Source organism: Lemur catta, chromosome 9 (genome assembly GCF_020740605.2).
Source record: "Lemur catta isolate mLemCat1 chromosome 9, mLemCat1.pri, whole genome shotgun sequence".
In the NCBI taxonomy this organism is placed as follows: Eukaryota; Metazoa; Chordata; class Mammalia; order Primates; family Lemuridae; genus Lemur; species Lemur catta.
In genome coordinates, this window is record NC_059136.1 from 50463552 (window position 1) to 50482729 (window position 19178).

Sequence of the window (19178 nt, forward strand, 5' to 3'; positions counted from 1 at the left end):
TATTCACTGACCAGCTGTTACAGGTGAGTGCAATACTACTGCTTCCTCACCTAAATCTCTAGCAATGTCACCATCACTCCCACCTTTGGAGAGCCCAGCTAGAAGTTTCTCTAAATTGTCTCACATTGTACAATAGATATTCTTGTATATGAAGAATAAGTATCCACAGTTCATGGATGACTATGAATGATGGAAATTTATGATCTCTCTATGTCTAGGATGGAGGGGCTTTGCATAGTCCCCCCATAGAACTGATATTGGAGGATAATATGACGCTTTTGGCTGCCTTAAGAACCTGTTCACCAGTTCTGATAAATTGAGGTGGCCAGCACTAATTAAGGAGCAGAACACAAAGAAGAACCATTAAATTTTACATCTTTACTTGTAACTTAAAAATATTAATTAGGTACTATCTATGTGCTAGACACTAAGCACTTCACAGACATCATTATATTTGATCTTCATAAAAGCCCCAGAAAATAGATACTATCATTCTCTTTCCCCATATATATGAATAGCAAATACTAAGAGAATTTTAAGAATTTAAAGATTTTTTAAAAATTAGTAACTAAGGTAAGATTCAAAGGAGAATAAGGTGAACAAAAAGACATGCACTCGATGAAACTATACTATTTAAGTAGAATGAACTGGCAATATGAACTCTTAATACATTGGAACAGCTTTTAGAATCACTGCAATAAACTACCTAGAATGGCTTCAGTTTAAGAATTTACAGCCATCATTGTAAGTACAGTGTGTAAATTTCAAGTTGATTTTGCAGGAGTGCAGATACCAGGCAGCAGATGTATTAGCAGTTGCTTTTATTCAAGCTCTATGTGCCTGCCAAGCAGATAGACTAAACTCATTTTCAAAGACCAAGCCAAAGTCTGAAGATGTACCGACACTTAATTGCAGCAGGGATTAATCAGGCACTCCACTTTTCCTGAACTGGTCCAGTAGTGATCATGGTTAAAAAAGAAAATGTTTCATTATATCAAGAGATGGAAGTAGAAGGAGGAGGAAAAAAAAATAAAATGCCTTTCCCACGTCACTGTTACTAAGACTTTAGTAAGAATAGTAAGTGTGATTGCTCCCAGGTTCCATTGATTCCAACCCTCTCTGTTCAATTCCACCAGATCTTCATGATGTTCCCTATGAGCATAATCACATTAATATCTGGAAGGTTGATGTAGTAGGTTAAAAAAAAAAAAAGAAAAGAAAACTCACATCAAGAAGTGAAGTCTATTCACCCCCGAATGTAGGCTCGGCCATTTGCTTTGTGCAATGGGATATCAGCAAATGTGACACTAGCAGAGTACTGAAAAGTGTGTGTGCATTGGGAATTCCCCTCTTTACTGCTGGGAACACATCCACCAATGTGGCAAGCCTGGGCTAGCCTCCTGGAAGATGAAGGACCATGTGAAATGGGATGCCCCAGATATCTAAGTCCCAGCCATGTCAGCTGAGGCTGTAGGTACGTAAGACCACCCTAGACCATCCATCTCCAACTAAACTAGCCAGGACAAAAGAACTGCCCAGCCAATCATAAAACTATGTGAAATAATAGACATTTTTTGTTTGAAGCTACTAAAGTCTGGAGTGGTTTGTTATGCAGTAAAACCTAACAGATACAAATGATAAATGGGGTATGATCTCAGTGCCTCATAAGATATTCTCCATGTAACTCCATTTCTCCATGTTCTCCATTTTGAATGTTCTCTAAGAATCCTGAATGGCTTTTTGAATGGGATTATCTGCTATTTGTATGATACCCTCATATGCTTTCTGGATTTGAACTTTCAACTCTAAATGATGTGCTCCTTAAGGGGAGGGAGTGTATTTTAATATCCTTTGTATTAAATTTCCAATACCTGGCCCAGGGCCTGCAATAAATCAGTAAATAATAAATATATATTAACAGTGGTACCAATCCTTGTGATTTTGTGATTTTTCTCTAATACTATTCAAGAGCTCAGCTGTAGGGACAGAGAAATTAGATAGGTGGATTGACTGAAAGTTCTGAAGAACTAAAACCAGGATTAAGTAAATTTCACAAAATTATAATTTCTGCAACAGAACTAATTTAGATTTCAAATTGCCTGGTTGGCTGAATGCCAGCATTCTTCAAAATATAGACAAAAAATTTAATAAAATTATAGAGAATGACCAATTATAAATTAAGCCAACAAACTAATATCACTTCTACCAATAAAAATGAAGTGAAACTATTTTTAAATATAGACTTACAGTTTTTAAATACCACACAATAATTTAAGACAAGGGAAAAAAACTTACTCTTTTCCTTTCTGAAGATGAATGCCATCCGATCTTTGTGTTGGACTAGAAAAATAACTGTTGGCATTGGCAGAATGATATGCAATCCTCACCTAATCTCAGAAAGACAGATTTGGGATTTATTAATAAATGTTTTCAAAGTTTATTTATTTATCACTTATTATTACATCAGTCTTAGAAATTTTATGAATAGGAAAGTGTGAAACTACTTCATATTGTTCTTTTAAGATCTGTTATCCATGATGAAATGAAATTTTTAAAAATTATCAGAGCTCACTTTATTCCTTCCACCCATAACTAACATCAATATCACTATAACCAAGTATGCTATTAATATACAGATCATAGCCTTTCCATTATTAGAAGTGCAGTGGAAAATAAAAAGATACATACTGGCAGGCAGTTTGTTATTGTTAAATAAAATAGCCTTTGGCTCTGCAGAGAACTTTGAGGAATTTAATCCAACTTAGGTCTTTAGAGGTAGCCCCGAAACATGCCAAAGATAGCTAAATGGTTCTGTATACTAGAGTGAGAGGACTTGGGGCTTCCGATTGGGAATGACTACACCATCTTTGGAGTCAGCATGCTGACAAGCTATGATAAAAATTAGAATGTGTAAGTTACAGGTAGCAATTAAACTTGTGCAATAAATTTGGGAAGAAATCTTACCATATAAATTGAGTCATAAAATGCTATTTTGATTTGATCTATTAGTTTCACATTTGTGAAATTGTACTAAGGAAATAATCCAAAATACAAAAAAATCTAATGAACACAGATGCTCAATAGATTATTTGTGGTCATAAAAAATCAGAAGTAAGTTAAAACTTATCAGTAGGAATCTAGTTATCTAAGCTTAGTAAAACCACATAATAACATACTATTAAAATTTGTACTAAAATTTGTGAATATATAAATTATTTAATAACAGTATTTTATACTGATACGTGACAAAAGATGAATATGAAATTGAATGTATGATTCCATTTATGTAATAATCAAAATAGACATATAAGGAAATGACGACTTTTATCTCATGACCAAGTAAATGTAGAATAATGAAATATTTTTATTCTTTTTCAAATTTCGTATGTTGTGAATATAATTCTTTCATAATAAAAAACTTCAATTTTAAAGGAAATATATGTGATTTTCCCTTCACAGAAAAAATTTAGATATGGGAAATATGGGTTTTCTATGACTACTTTATAGTATATATCACATATGTTAAACTAGCCGAGAACCAAACCAGATGAAATCATTTCTCATACATTTTTAATATATTCATTGGTTTTGATTTAGAATAAGTGACATAAATATAAAGATCACCAAATTGTTTTTAAAATGTCAAATATTATTCTGCAGCTTCCCTACCTTATCTTCTGGAAGTCCAGTCTGGCTGAAATAAAGAGCATAACGGTCATCGCCTTTGATGTAGAATATATAAACATCAGATTCTGGAACCACCAAAAAGCCACTGAAGCGTGCGACAAACGTGTCTTTTTCCATGGGCCAACTATAGGAAGCAGAATCTACCCAACTGGCACCCATGTACCCTGGTGTTTTTTCATTGTATTCAAGTATTTCTTCAAGATGTACTGGCCGGCTATCATTCCATACCTCAAGCTTCAAGCCTCTCCCACCTAAAACATAATAAAATAAAAGAAGCCTTTCATCAGAATCATGATGTGATGCCTCAATGGCATTCTATTTGTATGGTGGTTTTAGATGCTCTATTTGAATTCACATTTTTAGATGATGTGTGCAGACAAAATAATTACACATTCCCCTACATGTACCTGTACCCAGAGGATAGTCTACAACTTCTTTATTATTACTTCACTTCTCTCAGCCTCAGTTTCCACATATGGAAACTGGGAGTAATAATGCTATTTGCATAGTTGCTATTGTACCTACACTTGCCAGTGTAAATTCTATGATTGAGTTTTTTCCTAATCAGAAAAGAGCTATCTCTCTCTTTTTTCTTTTTATTCCTTAAAATGCAACAACAACTGGACTCATGTCTTCCTCCAGCAACCTTAAGCTTGTCTGGATTTGTAAAATAATAAGCTACTCCTTTTCAGCTGAGTTTGGTTGGAGAAAAGCTTGAGCACGTCAACCTTTTACAGAAGCAGTGTTTTCTGATATATACAACTTTCTTTAGAGTCATCAATTATAAATATCAAAATTGTTTTCTTAAATTGGACATTTTTTCTCATATCTTTCAAAAGCATTCAGGAGTTTGGTAAGCAGAATTTATTTGGCTTCAAATACCACCTAATGACAAAATTATTAGCATACACAGATTTGACTGTGTGCACAAGATATGAGATACACATCACATTCAAACACACGTGCAGCATTTCAGTGGTATTAGTGTAGATTAGAAGGCTATCAGCTGCAATTTCACCAGGCCACAAGGTGAAGGTCTAAAAGGAATTCTGAGTTATATTTCTCTCATCTCCTGTTTTTACTCCTAAATCATTCTAGACAAGCAAGGATTTAACCTCCCCATTTATTTTTTTAACAGGAAAAGGCATTTAAAAAATTTCTATGTAGCCTTTGCCAAGATTTAGTAATCACAATTTATTAATAATATGAAATAAAAGCATCATTACACTCTGTCAGTAGAGATGTGCTCTTTTCAGTAGTGTATCTGAAGAATTTAAACCAAGTTTATCTCCACTGGTGCAGCTTTGATGCAGCTATTTTAGTACAAATATTTTCTAATCCAGAAAATGTAAATTTAAAAACTTGGAGGAAATTTATTATAATTCTCCCCACAAATGCCAAAAAGTTCAAATAATATTTTTTACTAATGATGTACAACAATAATGTTCTTTTGATGCAAGTATAGAAATGGCCAATCTCCCTTATAGTAACATACCTGGATAGACAGTTTTGAGAATATGAGGTTTGGGGGGTGTCTTGCAACGTATACTATTTTCTGTGACATTCAAAATATCACAAACTTGACCTAGGGAGAGGCAAGATGCAGCACCATTACCACTCAAGCTTCAGAGTGTAAATCACATCAGCCTATTTTTATGTACTTTTTCAATTTAAACAAAGTTGCGTAAGCTAGGAGCAAAATCGGGCTCTTTATTTCCTTTACATATTCTCTATGCAAGTTAATCACTCATTAATTATCATACTTCCCACAAGGCAACATTTTTCCGAGATAAAAAACTTGCTAAAACTATGTCTTTGTAAAAAATGTCACTTTCAGGTCCAAAATGAAGACTTATAATTTGTTCCTCACAGAAAAGTTGCTGAATAAACCCACGATATTCAGAATTTGCAAAGGTAGATGATCACAGCCCCTTTAGGTAGGAAAAATGGTGGTTTAGCCCAAGTGCTTCAAATGAAAACAAGAGACAACAATTGTTAAATGGTGTTTTCACAGGCAGACTGCGACCAAAACAGATAAGGGCCTAAAAGAGAACGATTAGAACCTCTGCATAAGCACAATTAGACTTGAGAGAAGAGTCTATGTTTTAGACCACCATGTGTCCCTCACAGCGCCTCATATACCGTCAGCCCTCAGTAAATATTTACTGAAATGGCAATTGCAGCCCACAAAATGTGAGGGTGATGGAAATGGAGGGAGATATCTTTGTTAAGTTTTGTCTGGTAGCCTGGGAAATTTAAACTTTTACACACGACCTTTTACTGCCTTGTGGATGCAAGAAAAGTGAACTAAAAAACAGTGAATATGAACAGTATATTAAACCAACAGCCCATTTTATTAAGAGCGAAAGAAAAATATATAAACAAATCATTATTTTCAAGACATTGTTGAGGATTCAACATCTTGAATCTGGTTGCCACATTAAAGGCAATGAGATATGATAGAAAACTTCTAAGTACTTTTTGCATATCAACTGGATCATAGTAAAAATAAACATAGTATCAGATCACAAGATACATTATATCAATTAAAAGTGCTTTACGTTCCTGGTTTTAATATTTAAAACATAAAATCTATACATAAAAATACATTGTATAAATTTAAAAATTTTATAGCCTGGGTTCTAATATTTATACAGGTGACCAGCAAGGATTCATGGGGACAGGAAAGATTGTATAAATGTTAGATGAGGTTGCTCTATATCCATTTCTCTTCTCTTCTGAGATCACATTTTGGCTGGCTTACGAGCAGATTCCTTAAAAGGTGGAAAGTACCCAAGCAAAAGGGCTGTAGCAGAAAGGTAGGTGCCCGGTTGCACGGGCAGGCATCTTGGCCCCTGCCTATCAAGGGAAGTGATGTCATTATGACTAAGTGGGAAGAGTCCCACTCTTACATTCATCCCAACCTCCGTTTTGAGCTGTATAGCTCCCTGTCTCCAAACAGATCTAGACCACATGCCTAGAAGCAATGCACAACCAGAGAAACAAGCCCTACCTGTGTTTGTAAACAAATAACGCATTAATTAGTGCTTTTTCCAAGGCCAATATCACCAGTAATTACTTGATGTACAGATAAGGCACAGCATATGAGAAGAGTATGAGGAGAGTATACCAAAATACTACTTTAAAGTTCCTTGTAATTAGCTAACTCATTGAGAAATAACAATCATTCAAAAAGGACATTTAAGAGCATATTAAATAGAGAGTAGATGTGTCCTTAAACTATGGTGAGGAATTTGTGGATGGCAGCCACGGTGCTTCTACACAATGCCAACCCCAGAGCTCGAGGCCAGGTCACATAAAGCTGCAAGGAGTGGTCCTCAGCAGAAAATTGCAGTGGGAAGAACATCAAGCCCTAGAATCAAAAGCCTACATGAAAATGCCAGCTTTAAGAGAAAAGTCTATTACTACTCTTGCAAAACATTAAAGAACATGCAGGATTTGTTCTTATAAAGTAATATATTAAAAATCACGAAAAATACCTCCCACCAGAACTTTGGCTGGGAAATCTGTCTGATCAAAGAACCGCCCTCTGATTGTTAGTGTGGTGCCACCTTGAACGCTTCCTTGTGAAGGTGAAACCGTGGTGACCTCTGGGGAAGAAACACATTAAGCAAAATGTCATGAATATTACACATAAGCCCAAATGCTTGTTTATTTAAAAAATTCCAAACTACCTAGCCATAGCATTAACACCGTGTAGGTAGTGGATTACCAAATGAATGATTAGGTGTTTATTTTTTCTTTGGTGCAGTCCCGCAAAGAGGACAATAAACATGGTGTTCACAGAGAACTACATTCCATGGGGAGTAGACTTTAACGGCGACTAGTACTAAAAATATATTGGTAACAGGAGGATCGAGGAAGTAAGGAAAACCTGAGCTGAGCACAAATGTTTAACTTCAAAAGAAAGTACAGAAGTCAGGCAGAACCACCTCTCCTTCCATATGCTTTTGAACTATATTATTGGTCTTCTTGTGGCTTTGTCTATAAAAGTTTTAGTTATATTGGTAAAATAACCCAGTACATGACATATGGCAGATTTTTACTAAAATTTATTCTTATTAATACTATCTAAGTTCTATATATGCATTCTTACATTTTGCATTAAATAAATTTCTAGAACAAAACCAGGTATATCACATTTGGTTGATCCCAAGACACACATTTTTTTTCAAATTTTAACATCTTTTAAATCTGAATGTGTCTTTCCATCACTCTTGACCTGGAATGAAATATGATTCTTCCAGAAGGATTTGTGTTTGCTCTGATGCTCTCCTAGGAATACTATCACCCGAGACTGATTTAAATTAAATAATTAAATTAAATTAAAATATAACCTGCTTAAGGATTATTATGGACCACACTGAAAGCATAAATCTGAGAGAGGGCAGATGGTCCCCAATTGACAATGGTTCAACTTTGGATTTTTTTTACTTTAAAATAGTACAAAAGCAATACAAATTCAGTAGAAACCATAAGAACTTGGAATTTTGGATTTTGATCTGTTTCTGGGCTAGCAATATGAGGTAGATACTCTTTTATGATGCTGGGCAGGCAGAGAGCTGAAGCTCCTATCCAGTTAATCATGAGTAAACAATGAATACAGTGCACTGCGTTGCCAGATAATTTTGCCCAACCATAGGTTAATGTGAGTATTCTGAGCACATTTAGGGTAATAAGGCTAAGCTATGATGTTTGGTAGGTATATTAAACGTATTTTTGACTTAAGGATATTTTCAACTTGAGATCAGTTGACCAATAGCCAAAGTTGAGACATGCAAATTTCCCCACTCTCTCTTTTAGTATGATGAGTTTGTTTTTTAATCAATCTTACTCTAAGATTATCATCGGTTGGGGGGGGTCCTGGCTAATGTTGGGGCTTCCTGTTAGACTCCCCATCTTAACCATTTTTGCTTTCATAGCAGTACATAAAAATGATTTGATGAAATGAAGGACACACCACCTTCCCCCCACATACACACAGTGAGAGAAATGTCACATACCTGCATATGTTTGAAACATTGAAATTTTATTGAGAGAAGAAACAAAATATGCCATTCTTTGTGGGAGACTCCTGTTTTAAGAAAAAGTAAAATTTCCAGCTTTAAAAATGACCTCTATTTGGGGAATTTTTTTTTAACTTTAGTTATAGAAATCACATAACAATTTGCAAAGGAGCAAGATGGAACTTTGGGAGAAAGATAAAAATGTTCTATATTTTGATTTAGTTGTTGGTTACACATGCATATACATTTGTTAGAACTTACTGAATTGCATACTTATGTTCATTTTATTATATGCAAACTATGCATCAATAAAGCTAATTTTAAGAAATTATATTTATATTTAAAAAATAGACAGCACTACCCTTCGTAAAGGCTGGGCTCTTCTGCTGAGCACCCCTTTCTGTCTTTCTTAGAACTTATCTAGATTCTAAGAGAAGGTATCATGTTAAGAACCTTCAATTTATTATGCTATTTGATCTTTACATCAACCACATGAGGTGGGTGAAATTCAGAGAATTAACTTACTCAAGATCACAAAACAAGTAAGAAGCAGAAACAGAATTGGAACCCAGGCAGTTTGAGCCCAAAGCTCAAGGCTCCCAACCTGTGCACTCACTATGCGGTATTGCTCCCTGGCTTACTAACTCATTTAAGAGTACAGGGGGATGGCAGCAAATTAACAACAATCCACCACATTTAAATCATCCTTAATAAACATAGAGCCTGTTTATATCTTTTGATAGATAACACATTTGCATTTCCATAACCTGGAGAATTAAGGAGGGAAAGAATCCTAGAAATTAAATGCTGCTCCCTTAATTACCTCAAAGAAATTCACAATTAGAAAAATTAAGAAATTCAATATTAAGACTCAAAACCCATATATCATAATTACTATACACTGGACTAGAATCTAAAAGGATAATGCAAATCTTGTAGTTGAGACCAGCAATGAACTTTCCTGTAAATCTAACCCAGGCATTACTTACAATGTGTATCTGTAAGACTAAATAGAGTTTCTGAAATATTTTATGCTAAATTAGTTCTTTAATAAGTTCATACTGGATTTTATATTTTGATGTCATAAGCCTTTCACTTGATTTCCCAAAGATCTGAAACCAGGTTAGCTCCGACAATATTGTCTCTGGTCAGATTCTGCATCTCAAAAATTAACTCTGCTTCTTAAGTTAGTAGGAAAATTGCCTCCTGAAATAAAATTTGAATGTAATTATATTTTGGATGACACTGAGGTTATTTTCACTAATTCATTGATAATGACTAGGCATTTCTCAATTAAGGCAGCTTCATCTGAACCTTATCAGTTTGGAACAGCTGTTGTCTGAACTTGGGGTAATAGAGGAGAGAAGGTTGACTATTAAAAGAAATATGGAGTAGGTGCCACAGTGGTCTTTAATTGGTTTATTTGATATTCAGCAATGCTCCTGAAATTTCTAAAATGTGAATTTTGTAATCTATAAAATGATTTAACATTTTAAAATGCCAACTAATCTTAAAACCAGGCTTTTAAATAGTAAATGTCACATTTCTAACAGTTAAATTGGTGAGACTATTTCACATAGAAATGCAATTTCCTCAATTCTGAGACATTAATACAGAAGGAGAACTATTGGCTTAAAAAAAGAAGAAAAAAAAGGAATTATATATCAAGATCACAGAACCAACAATGTAATGCAGCATTTTTGCCTACATAATCTGTGAATTTGTAATCTATAAAATGTAAAATGTAAAAATCTATAAAATTTGTAAAATGTGAATTTTGTAATCTATAAAATGATTTAACATTTTAAAATGCCAACTAATCTTAAAACCAGGCTTTTAAATAGTAAATGTCACATTTCTAACAGTTAAATTGGTAAGACTATTTCACACAGAAATGCAATTTCCTCAATTCTGAGACATTAATACAGAAGGAGAACTATTGGCTTAAAAAAAGAAGAAAAAAAAGGAATTATATATCAAGATCACAGAACCAACAATGTAATGCAGCATTTTTGCCTACATAATCTGTGAATTTGCTGGCATTTTTAAATTGGAAGTTTCTGGGCATGTTAATGTAGCAGATTGATTTATGTACACTTATCAATCACATTCAACCTTGATCACTCAAAACCTTCTATTTTTGGATAATTATTTCTGTAAGAGACATATGATGGATTTAGCAATTAACACCTTTCATATAGCCTCAGAAATAAGAATCCATTTTTTTTCACCTTAGGAAGAGTGCTACTATGAGCATAAAAGAAGCTATATAGTTCAGGAAATTATTTAAAACTCAATAACTTTTGCTTCTAACACGGTTTTCTAATCTGTTTGATAAAATGCTATTGTCCTATCTATTTTGTGTGTGTGTTTGTTTCTGATATCCTGCTGTATCCCACAGATTTTGATAGCTTGTGTTCCCGTTATCATTTAATTCAAAGAATTTTTTGATCTCTATCTGAATCTCTTCCTTCACCCAGCAGTCATTTAGCAATAGATTGTTTTAATTTCCATGACTTTGTGAAGCGGTGAGCGTTTCTGTTGGAATTGATCTCTAGTTTCATACCACTATGGTCTGAGAAGATACTTGGTACAATTTCTATTTTTTTAAATTTGTTGAGGTCTGATTTGTGGTCTAGGATGTGGTTGATTTTGGAGGAAGTTCCATGAGCTGATGAGAAGAATGTATATTCAGCTTTATTTGGATGGAATGTTCTATAGATGTCTGTTAGACCCACTTGTTCTGAGCTCTGTTTACGTCCATTATTTCTTTGCTTATTTCTTGTTTGGAGGATCTGTCCATTTCAGACAGTGGGGTGTTGAAATCCCCCACTACTGTGGCATTGCTGTTTATCATGCTATTTAGTTCATACAGGGTTTGCTTTATACATCTGGGTGCTCCTGCGTTGGGTGCATAGATATTAAGAATTGTTAAGTCTTCTTGTTGGATTTTTCCTTTCACCATTATATAGTGACCATCTTTGTCTTTCTTTACTTTTGCTATTTTAAAATTTATGCTGTCTGAAATCAAAATTGCTACTCCTACTCTCTTTTGGTTTCCATTTGTCTGAAAGTTTGTTTTCCAACCCTTGACCTTGCATCTGAAAGCATCTTTGTGGGTTAGATGTGTTTCCTGGAGACACCAGATACTTTGCTTATAATGTTTTATCCACTCAGCCAGTTTATGTCTCTTCAAAGGACAATTCAAGCCATTCACGTTTATTGAGAGGATTGATATTTGGGATAGATTTCTGTTTATTATTGCTGGGTAAGTTCTTATTGTTTTGTTTTACCTCTTGAACCATTGTGCAATCTGAGTTCTGGGCTTTACCTCTTGAGTGTTTTTAATTTGCTGGGTGTCTATTGTGCTGTTCAGTGTGAAATGCAGGTCTGAGTACTGCCTGCAGAGCAGGTCGGGTCTTCACAAATTCCATCAGTGAATGCTTGTCTGGGACAGTCTTTATTTCTCTCTCGTAGATGAATCTCAGTTCTACCAGGTAAAGAATTCTAAGTTGCCATTGTTCTGTTTAAGAAGATTGAGGATGGGTCCCCAGTCCCTTCTGACTTGTAGGTTTTCATTTGAGAAGTCAGCAGTTAGTCTGATATGTTTTCCTTTGTAGGTTATCTGTTGTTTTCATCTCACTGTGCAAAAGATTTTCTCTTTCATGTTTACTTTGGCCAGTCTGATAATTATGTGATGTGGTGTTTGCCTCTTCACGTTGAGTCTCCCAGAAGTTCTGTGTGCTTCTTTTATCTGGATATCTAGGTTTCTGGCCAGGCCAGGCATATTTTCCTCCAGTATTCCAAGCAATAGACTTTCCAGCCCTTGTGTATTTTCTTCTCTCTCCGGGGTGCCTATAATACTTATATTTGGTTTCTTTACATAATCCCATTTCTTGTATGTTCTGCTATTGTCTGTTGCTTCTGTGTTCTTTTTCTTCATCTGATTTGTTTAGCACATAGGCATTACCTTCAAGCTCTGAGATTCTCTCCCCTGTGTGATCCATTCTATTTTTAAGGCTTTCTACTGTGTTTTTGAAGTTCCTTGAATTACTCCTTCATTTCCAAGATTTTTATTTGGTTTTTTCATAATATTTCAATTTCTTTAGAGAATTTTGCATTCATTTCCTGTATTGCTCTCATGGTTTCTTTGTATTGGGTTTCTATTTTCTCTTCAATTCCACTGAGTTTCCTTACAATCCATATTCAGAATTCTTCCTCCATCAATTTAATCATTTCATTTAAATTAGTACCAACTTTGAGGTTCTCATGATTTCTTTGGGGGATGACTTCCCTATTCCCTCTTAAAGCGGTGATAGGAGCAAGGCAGATAGCAGCTGTTGCCCACCAGCCTGGATGTGTGTGCTTCTATGGTTCCTTGATCTGCCACTAGGGGAAGCCACTAATATGTTATTCAGGGTTCTTCCACCACAGTGGGGAGGCTGCTCCTGATGCGAGGGGTTACTTGGTGCACCTGCTGTGGCCTCTGGCCAGGATTTTCCTACCCTGACCATGAATCCCACCGTTGGCAGCCTCCTGGACGCGTAGATCAGGCCCCAGAGTTTTCACTTAAGCCAGTCTGACAGGCCGAGTCACTGGGCTGTCAACTATTGATCTGCACCAAGGCCCGACAGATTCACGCCAGTCTCACAAGGAAAGTGGCTTTTCTTGCCTCTCCCTACCTCCAGGGGCGGAGATCGCTGCACTGAGGGGAGGGATAACGCCTGAGTCCACCCAGCGCCTGTGAGTCCCGCAGGTGCCAGCCTCCCATGTCTGGGGAAGTACTGAAAATTTGCCCACCAAAACAGGCCTGGCTAGCGACAGTAGGTTGCAGAAGGGCAGAGCCTGTCGCGAGAGTCCCCGGGCTGGAGGAAGCGTGCTGCCCGCAGCGCACCACAGCTCTGGGTCGTGGCCCCCGAATGGCGGTCGCCCGCCCGCAGAGGGTTTGGGGAGCTGAGTCAATAGGACGCCCTGGTGTCTCTCGTGTGTCGCCCTCCAGCAAACTCGCGCCTGTTCTGCAGGAGGTCTTGCACTTTCTGACCCGCCCTGAGCCAGCCTAATCGCCAGCAGCGTTTTCCAGAGCAGAGCCCCCTTTTCAGGGTTCCCCTCCGTTGTTCTGGTCCCGCTGACCGCCAGAGGGGAGGTGCCCGTCTCCTACCTCCCTCGAGTGGCAGCTCAGACCAGTCCCTGCCCGCCCAGTGCGGTCCCGGCACAGAGCTCCGGGGAGTTCCCGATGCTTCCACCATCGTCCCCTCTCCTCCTGCCGCGATTTCCACCGACTGCCGGCAGGTCCCCGTCCGGGCGGGTGCGGAGGTCAGGGGGAAAGCAGGACGTTCCCCTGCGGGTCGGATCCCCCTGCACTCCTGCACTCGCTGGCTATTTGGGCGCAGCCGTCCCACGCTCTATTCTCTATTGTTTACCACGCACTCTCCAGACTTCCCGGTCCTATCTCCCATTCACCTTTCTCCCCCCTATGTTGTGTGTCCCACGCTGTTTCCCTGCAGTTTCACAGCACTGTTCTTGCAGGGGAGCGATCCTCTCGTGCGCAGCAGACCGAGTTCTTCACCTCTTTCTCTGGGAGCAGGGAGCCAGGGGGTCGCCTTTACTCGGCCATTTTTCCTCCCCCCTATTGTCCTATTTTATAAAGTTATATGTAAGTAGGTCAACTCCTTGCAGAGAGTAACTGTTAAGTCATGGGACTCTTAAGTCATTTGCTCCATGTAAATCACATATGTGCCATTTACATATCTTCCACTCTGATTTGCTCTTGAATTGTACTATTCTTTATGGTTTTGGTCTAGTCTGTATTGGTCTATAATAAAGTGATGCCAGCCCAGGCATCGCATGTTATAAAACTATTGCCTCTAATTGTCTAGAAGTAGACGATCTCTAAATACAATGACAGTGTATTTGGTCTCACCGCTCCAGTTGCACATGCATGGAGGAACTACATCTCCTTCTTCATTGTAGTCTGTGAGCACTGACCAGGAATATCTACTTTTACTGTAGTATTGCCATTGTTTTCAAACTTCTGATCATCAAGTCTCTCTTTAGAGACAAAAAGGAAATTAACAGATCTATCTACTGTTTATTTACTATAGTTATATATACATTAGTATATATTAATATTATTAATAATAATAGATGCTAAATAATGTAATTTATTTGGATTTTTGTCTACTGGCTTATTTTCTCAATGGGAGACACTAAGAGATTTTGGGCAGAACAATTCATTTAGGCTTGGCACATCATAGTTCTGCCCACTAAAAGCCATGAACATACCCAGTTATTGTGACAGCCAAGAAATTCCTCCACACATTTGCAAATGCTCCCAAGAGCGGGGGAATCTGCCATGGTAGAGAATCTGGAACAGGATGTTAAGTAGTGATGAGATGTGGTATTGGTGGCTAAAACCCCCACCAGTTATGGCAGAGCCCTAGAATGAAATGCTGAGGTGCTGGAGTTAGACAGCATGGATTTCTTACTAGCTGGATTTACCTGGGCAAATTATTTAACCTTCCTAAGTCTCATTTTCCCAGAGGGTAACATGGGGTGGATGATAGTGCTCAATTTATCTTTGGGAGGATTAAACTATATAATGTATGTAAAGTGCTTAACACCATGTCTGCCACTAAATGTACACTGTTATTATCATAATATGAGGTTTGTAACATGTGTTGAGATTTTCATATTCTGATATTTCTAGAAAAGTATGATGTTCTTTCTTACTGAAATCAGGATGAAGAACATCTGGAAATGAATTCTTGTTTTATTTAAAGTCATAAATATGAATTATTAACAGTGGTATTAAGATGCACAATTGAAAGCTATAACTACCATCTTTCACAACTCTCTATATCTTAAAATAAAACCTTTATCCGGTAGTATTAACCATGAGGTTTTATTTATTCTGAACATTAGTTCAAGGCAAAATTTAATTACTTTAGTTATCAAGAAATTATAATTATATCAGAAGAGGTGCAAGACATAAAATAATACATTTTCATATCACTATCAATGGTTTTTTAAATTTGTTGTTTTAGTTAATGGCAGATTTTCCAACAACTGAAAGGTTATGTATGAAGCATAAATCATGAGTGAAAGGGAGTTGCAGACTCTTTAAACGTTAATTTAGGGATAGAAAGTGATTAATCTTTTAATCTCTGCATCTATAGCACAAAGTAAATATGTACTTTATTTTATTTACCCAGTTGAATCAATTATGAAAATTATTATTTACCAAATGGCCTACCTTCCATAATCACTATCTAAGATGAAGCTGACATTGTGATGACCTGAAATTAATTAAAATACACAATCAATTAAGTTTCCAATCACAGGAGAACAATAACACTATATTATAAAGCTGATTTAAAAGCAGAGAAAAAAATATAAAATCAAAACTGTACTTACACAATCACCTATTGTCAAAGAAATGAAAACTGAACTATCTTAAAGAAGTACCCACAATTTAAAAATATACATAGGAAGATGTCTCAAGGTTATAACTAGAAAAACCTGACAAAACATGACCATGCATTAAGAATCATAAAAGAACAGATATGTAACCATGTTGCTGTGAAATTTCTTTCACTCATTCAGCAGCTTTTTAATTATTCAGACACTCTGCTAAGGGTTGAGAGATCCAGATGCAGAGTGAGCACACAGCTTGTCTTCTAACAGAACATATTGTCTCATGGACAGTACAATCAGTCAAGAGCAGTGACACAAACAAATAACTTGAAATTATGATAAGGCTATCTAAAAAAAGTAGAGGGAGCTTTGAGAATGAAAGACAGTAAGGGATGGAGGCTTTCTTGAGGACATGACATTTTATCTGAAATTTTCAGGATAGAATTTGCAGAGGGCCTGAGATAGAAGGGAGGAAAGCCCACTAGAGAATTAAAAAATCTATGTGCCTGGAATATATAGATCAAGGAGAAAAAACTAGAGCGAAATTAAGGCAACAGGTATAACAGCTAAATAAGTCATGAAATCTTTTGTAGGAAGAGAGAAGGAGAAAAAGGAAACTTGAAGAGGGTTACCTAAACCTTAAGAAAAAAACTAAATCCTACATGCTTGCACGAGAGTGAAAGGAAGCAAAGAAAAAGAGGAAATATGAACACAAAACTGATCCAAAATAAGGCAGGGGAGGTCTAGAAGAATACAAAACAGAGAAATAAAATTAGGCGTTTATGAAAATTATGAAAAAAGATGCCAAACACTTACCAATATAAGTTCCAGTAGTCTTACAGATCATAGAACCCATGTCTCCATTTGGGTGATCTAATTTCAGACCATACCTAATAAAAAATATATGCTAATGTCAAAGTTTATATTGAGACTAAAATTTTAAAATATTTAAAAATATCATATTAGTTTCTGAATATGCATCAGTACAGAAATTGTTGCTACAACCAAAATTTCTATAAAATAAAAATATTTCCCAAACTTCATTGAAGATATTTGAATAAAATTTCATTTAACAATGAAATATTTTATAATTAATTTGGCTACGCCAAATCACAATTATAATATTAATTGTAGTATTCCTTTTAAAGAGTTTAAAGTATTATACTATGAAGTAAAATATTTGATAAAGATATTTCTCAAAACCTCTTTTTTCATACTCTAAATAACAGTTCATATCAAACTATTAGAGACAGAGGAGGATAAGATATAAGTTAGCACCTAACTATAAAAATGATTGCTAATTTACAATAAGAAATATAATTTATACTATATTATAAATCATTTAGCTATGCAGTATTGGTAGCAATTACTATTTAAATTTAATATATTTATATCTGCTATTTATTTTATAAGGAAAATGATTTAAATTACTTACAAATTATCAGATTGTGGTATGAGAAGCTCACAGGGCATTCCTCCAACATAAACTCTGTATAAATATTTTTATTAGAAAAGATCAAGTTATGTTTTAATAAATTGTTTCAAAATACACTCCTCCCACCAAGCTTACTGGCCACCTAATATTTTTTCTCTTAATTGCTTATTAGTATCCCTCACTTATTCATTCAACAAACATCTATCGAACATCTATTATGTGGCCATTCCTGTTGTAGGTACTGGAACACATCACTGAACAAAATAAAGATCCCTGCCCTTATGAGACTGACATTTTAATTGTGAGAGACTAAAAAACATAATTATAAAATATTTTGTGTGTTAGAAGGTATTAAGTACTATGGGAAAAGAAAACAGAAACAGATAATGAACTCATCCACCTAAAGTTCAATCAATTCAATTAAAAATATGGTTTATAGTAAGTTTTACAGTATAGGAATTAATCAGGAGAGATACCACAAAGTTATCAGGATGAAGAGAACATCTAACAGCATCAGTGACATATACATGAAAATAAGAAGCTGAGAAGAGGCAAGGTTAGGTTGCAGGGAAAACATCTGTCATCACATTTCCCCAGCTGATCAGGTCTAATCTATTACTTTAAGGCTGACAAAACCTGAGGCTACCGGAGACTGGAAGGTGACTGACTGGTTTTGTATACTTTGCAACACCAGAATAAATCACCAGCTTTTCTGACAGCAAATCCCAGTATCAAAATAGGGCCAGATACAAACCTGAACTATAAAAAATAAAAACTTCTGTTTGCAGAAAATTTTAAGACCTTTACACCTAAATCTGTTCATTTGATCATTACAGTAGGTTTGTAAAGCAAGTAAACTGTATTGCATTCTTTATAGAGATTCATACATTCAAATTCTCCTTCTAACCTCCTGCCTTATTCCAACTAAATAAATTTAGCAGCTAACACTTATAGGCTCCTACTACATTTAATCTTTGCGGCCATCTCATTAGTTAGCAACTATTACATTATCCTTCAATTTTACAGATGAAGAAACAGAAGCAGAGAGCTTAAGCAGCTTGCTCAAGCCTGCAGCCAATAAAGGGTAGAGCAGGAATTCATGCCCAGACAGTCTGGCTCCAGTCTATGCTCTTAACTACAGCTGATGATCCCCATAGTGGTCTGGGTATGTGTCTTATGGTAATACTACACTATTTGGCCTTAAAAACATATTTTAAAAATTTTTTCTCATCTGATGTTTCAGACCAAAAGCTCTTTAGTAAGCACTAAGCCCATACCCATTTGCATGTCCTCTATAATTTGTACCTGCTCTGAATTTGGAGATTTGGATGAATGGACAAGATTTGTGAGAAGCAGGTCTCCTGATTTCCTGCCCAGAATACAGCCATTGCTCTCGACTTCCCCCATGTCTAATGGAATCCATGCACAATGAAATGCTGTAGGAGTCCTAGTATCGTAATTAACATGGTGGAAATACAGCTCTAAGACCTTCTCACCATCCAGTAATAGGTGTGTGAAAAATTTACTATATTTATATATAATATCTCAGGTTGTCCAGAGTACAAGGCAAGTTAGCCTGACCTTGAAGGTCCCTTCTGACTGTGATTCTATGATTT

At 36.0% G+C, this 19178-nt stretch overlaps 1 protein-coding gene across 1 annotated transcript in view; it reads right to left on the reverse strand.

Annotated features, from left to right (window-relative positions):
- The window catches only part of PKHD1L1 (PKHD1 like 1), a 155404-nt gene that overhangs the window by 111972 nt on the left and 24254 nt on the right, over positions 1 to 19178 (reverse strand). Inside the window, exons 7-14 of the mRNA XM_045561019.1 lie at positions 17563 to 17616; positions 16944 to 17017; positions 15967 to 16009; positions 8712 to 8782; positions 7188 to 7298; positions 5183 to 5272; positions 3670 to 3938; positions 2296 to 2387 (exon numbers count right to left, since the gene is read on the reverse strand). Coding sequence (XP_045416975.1) covers positions 2296 to 2387; positions 3670 to 3938; positions 5183 to 5272; positions 7188 to 7298; positions 8712 to 8782; positions 15967 to 16009; positions 16944 to 17017; positions 17563 to 17616 — 804 coding nt within the window. The remainder of the gene's footprint in view (positions 1 to 2295; positions 2388 to 3669; positions 3939 to 5182; positions 5273 to 7187; positions 7299 to 8711; positions 8783 to 15966; positions 16010 to 16943; positions 17018 to 17562; positions 17617 to 19178) is intronic.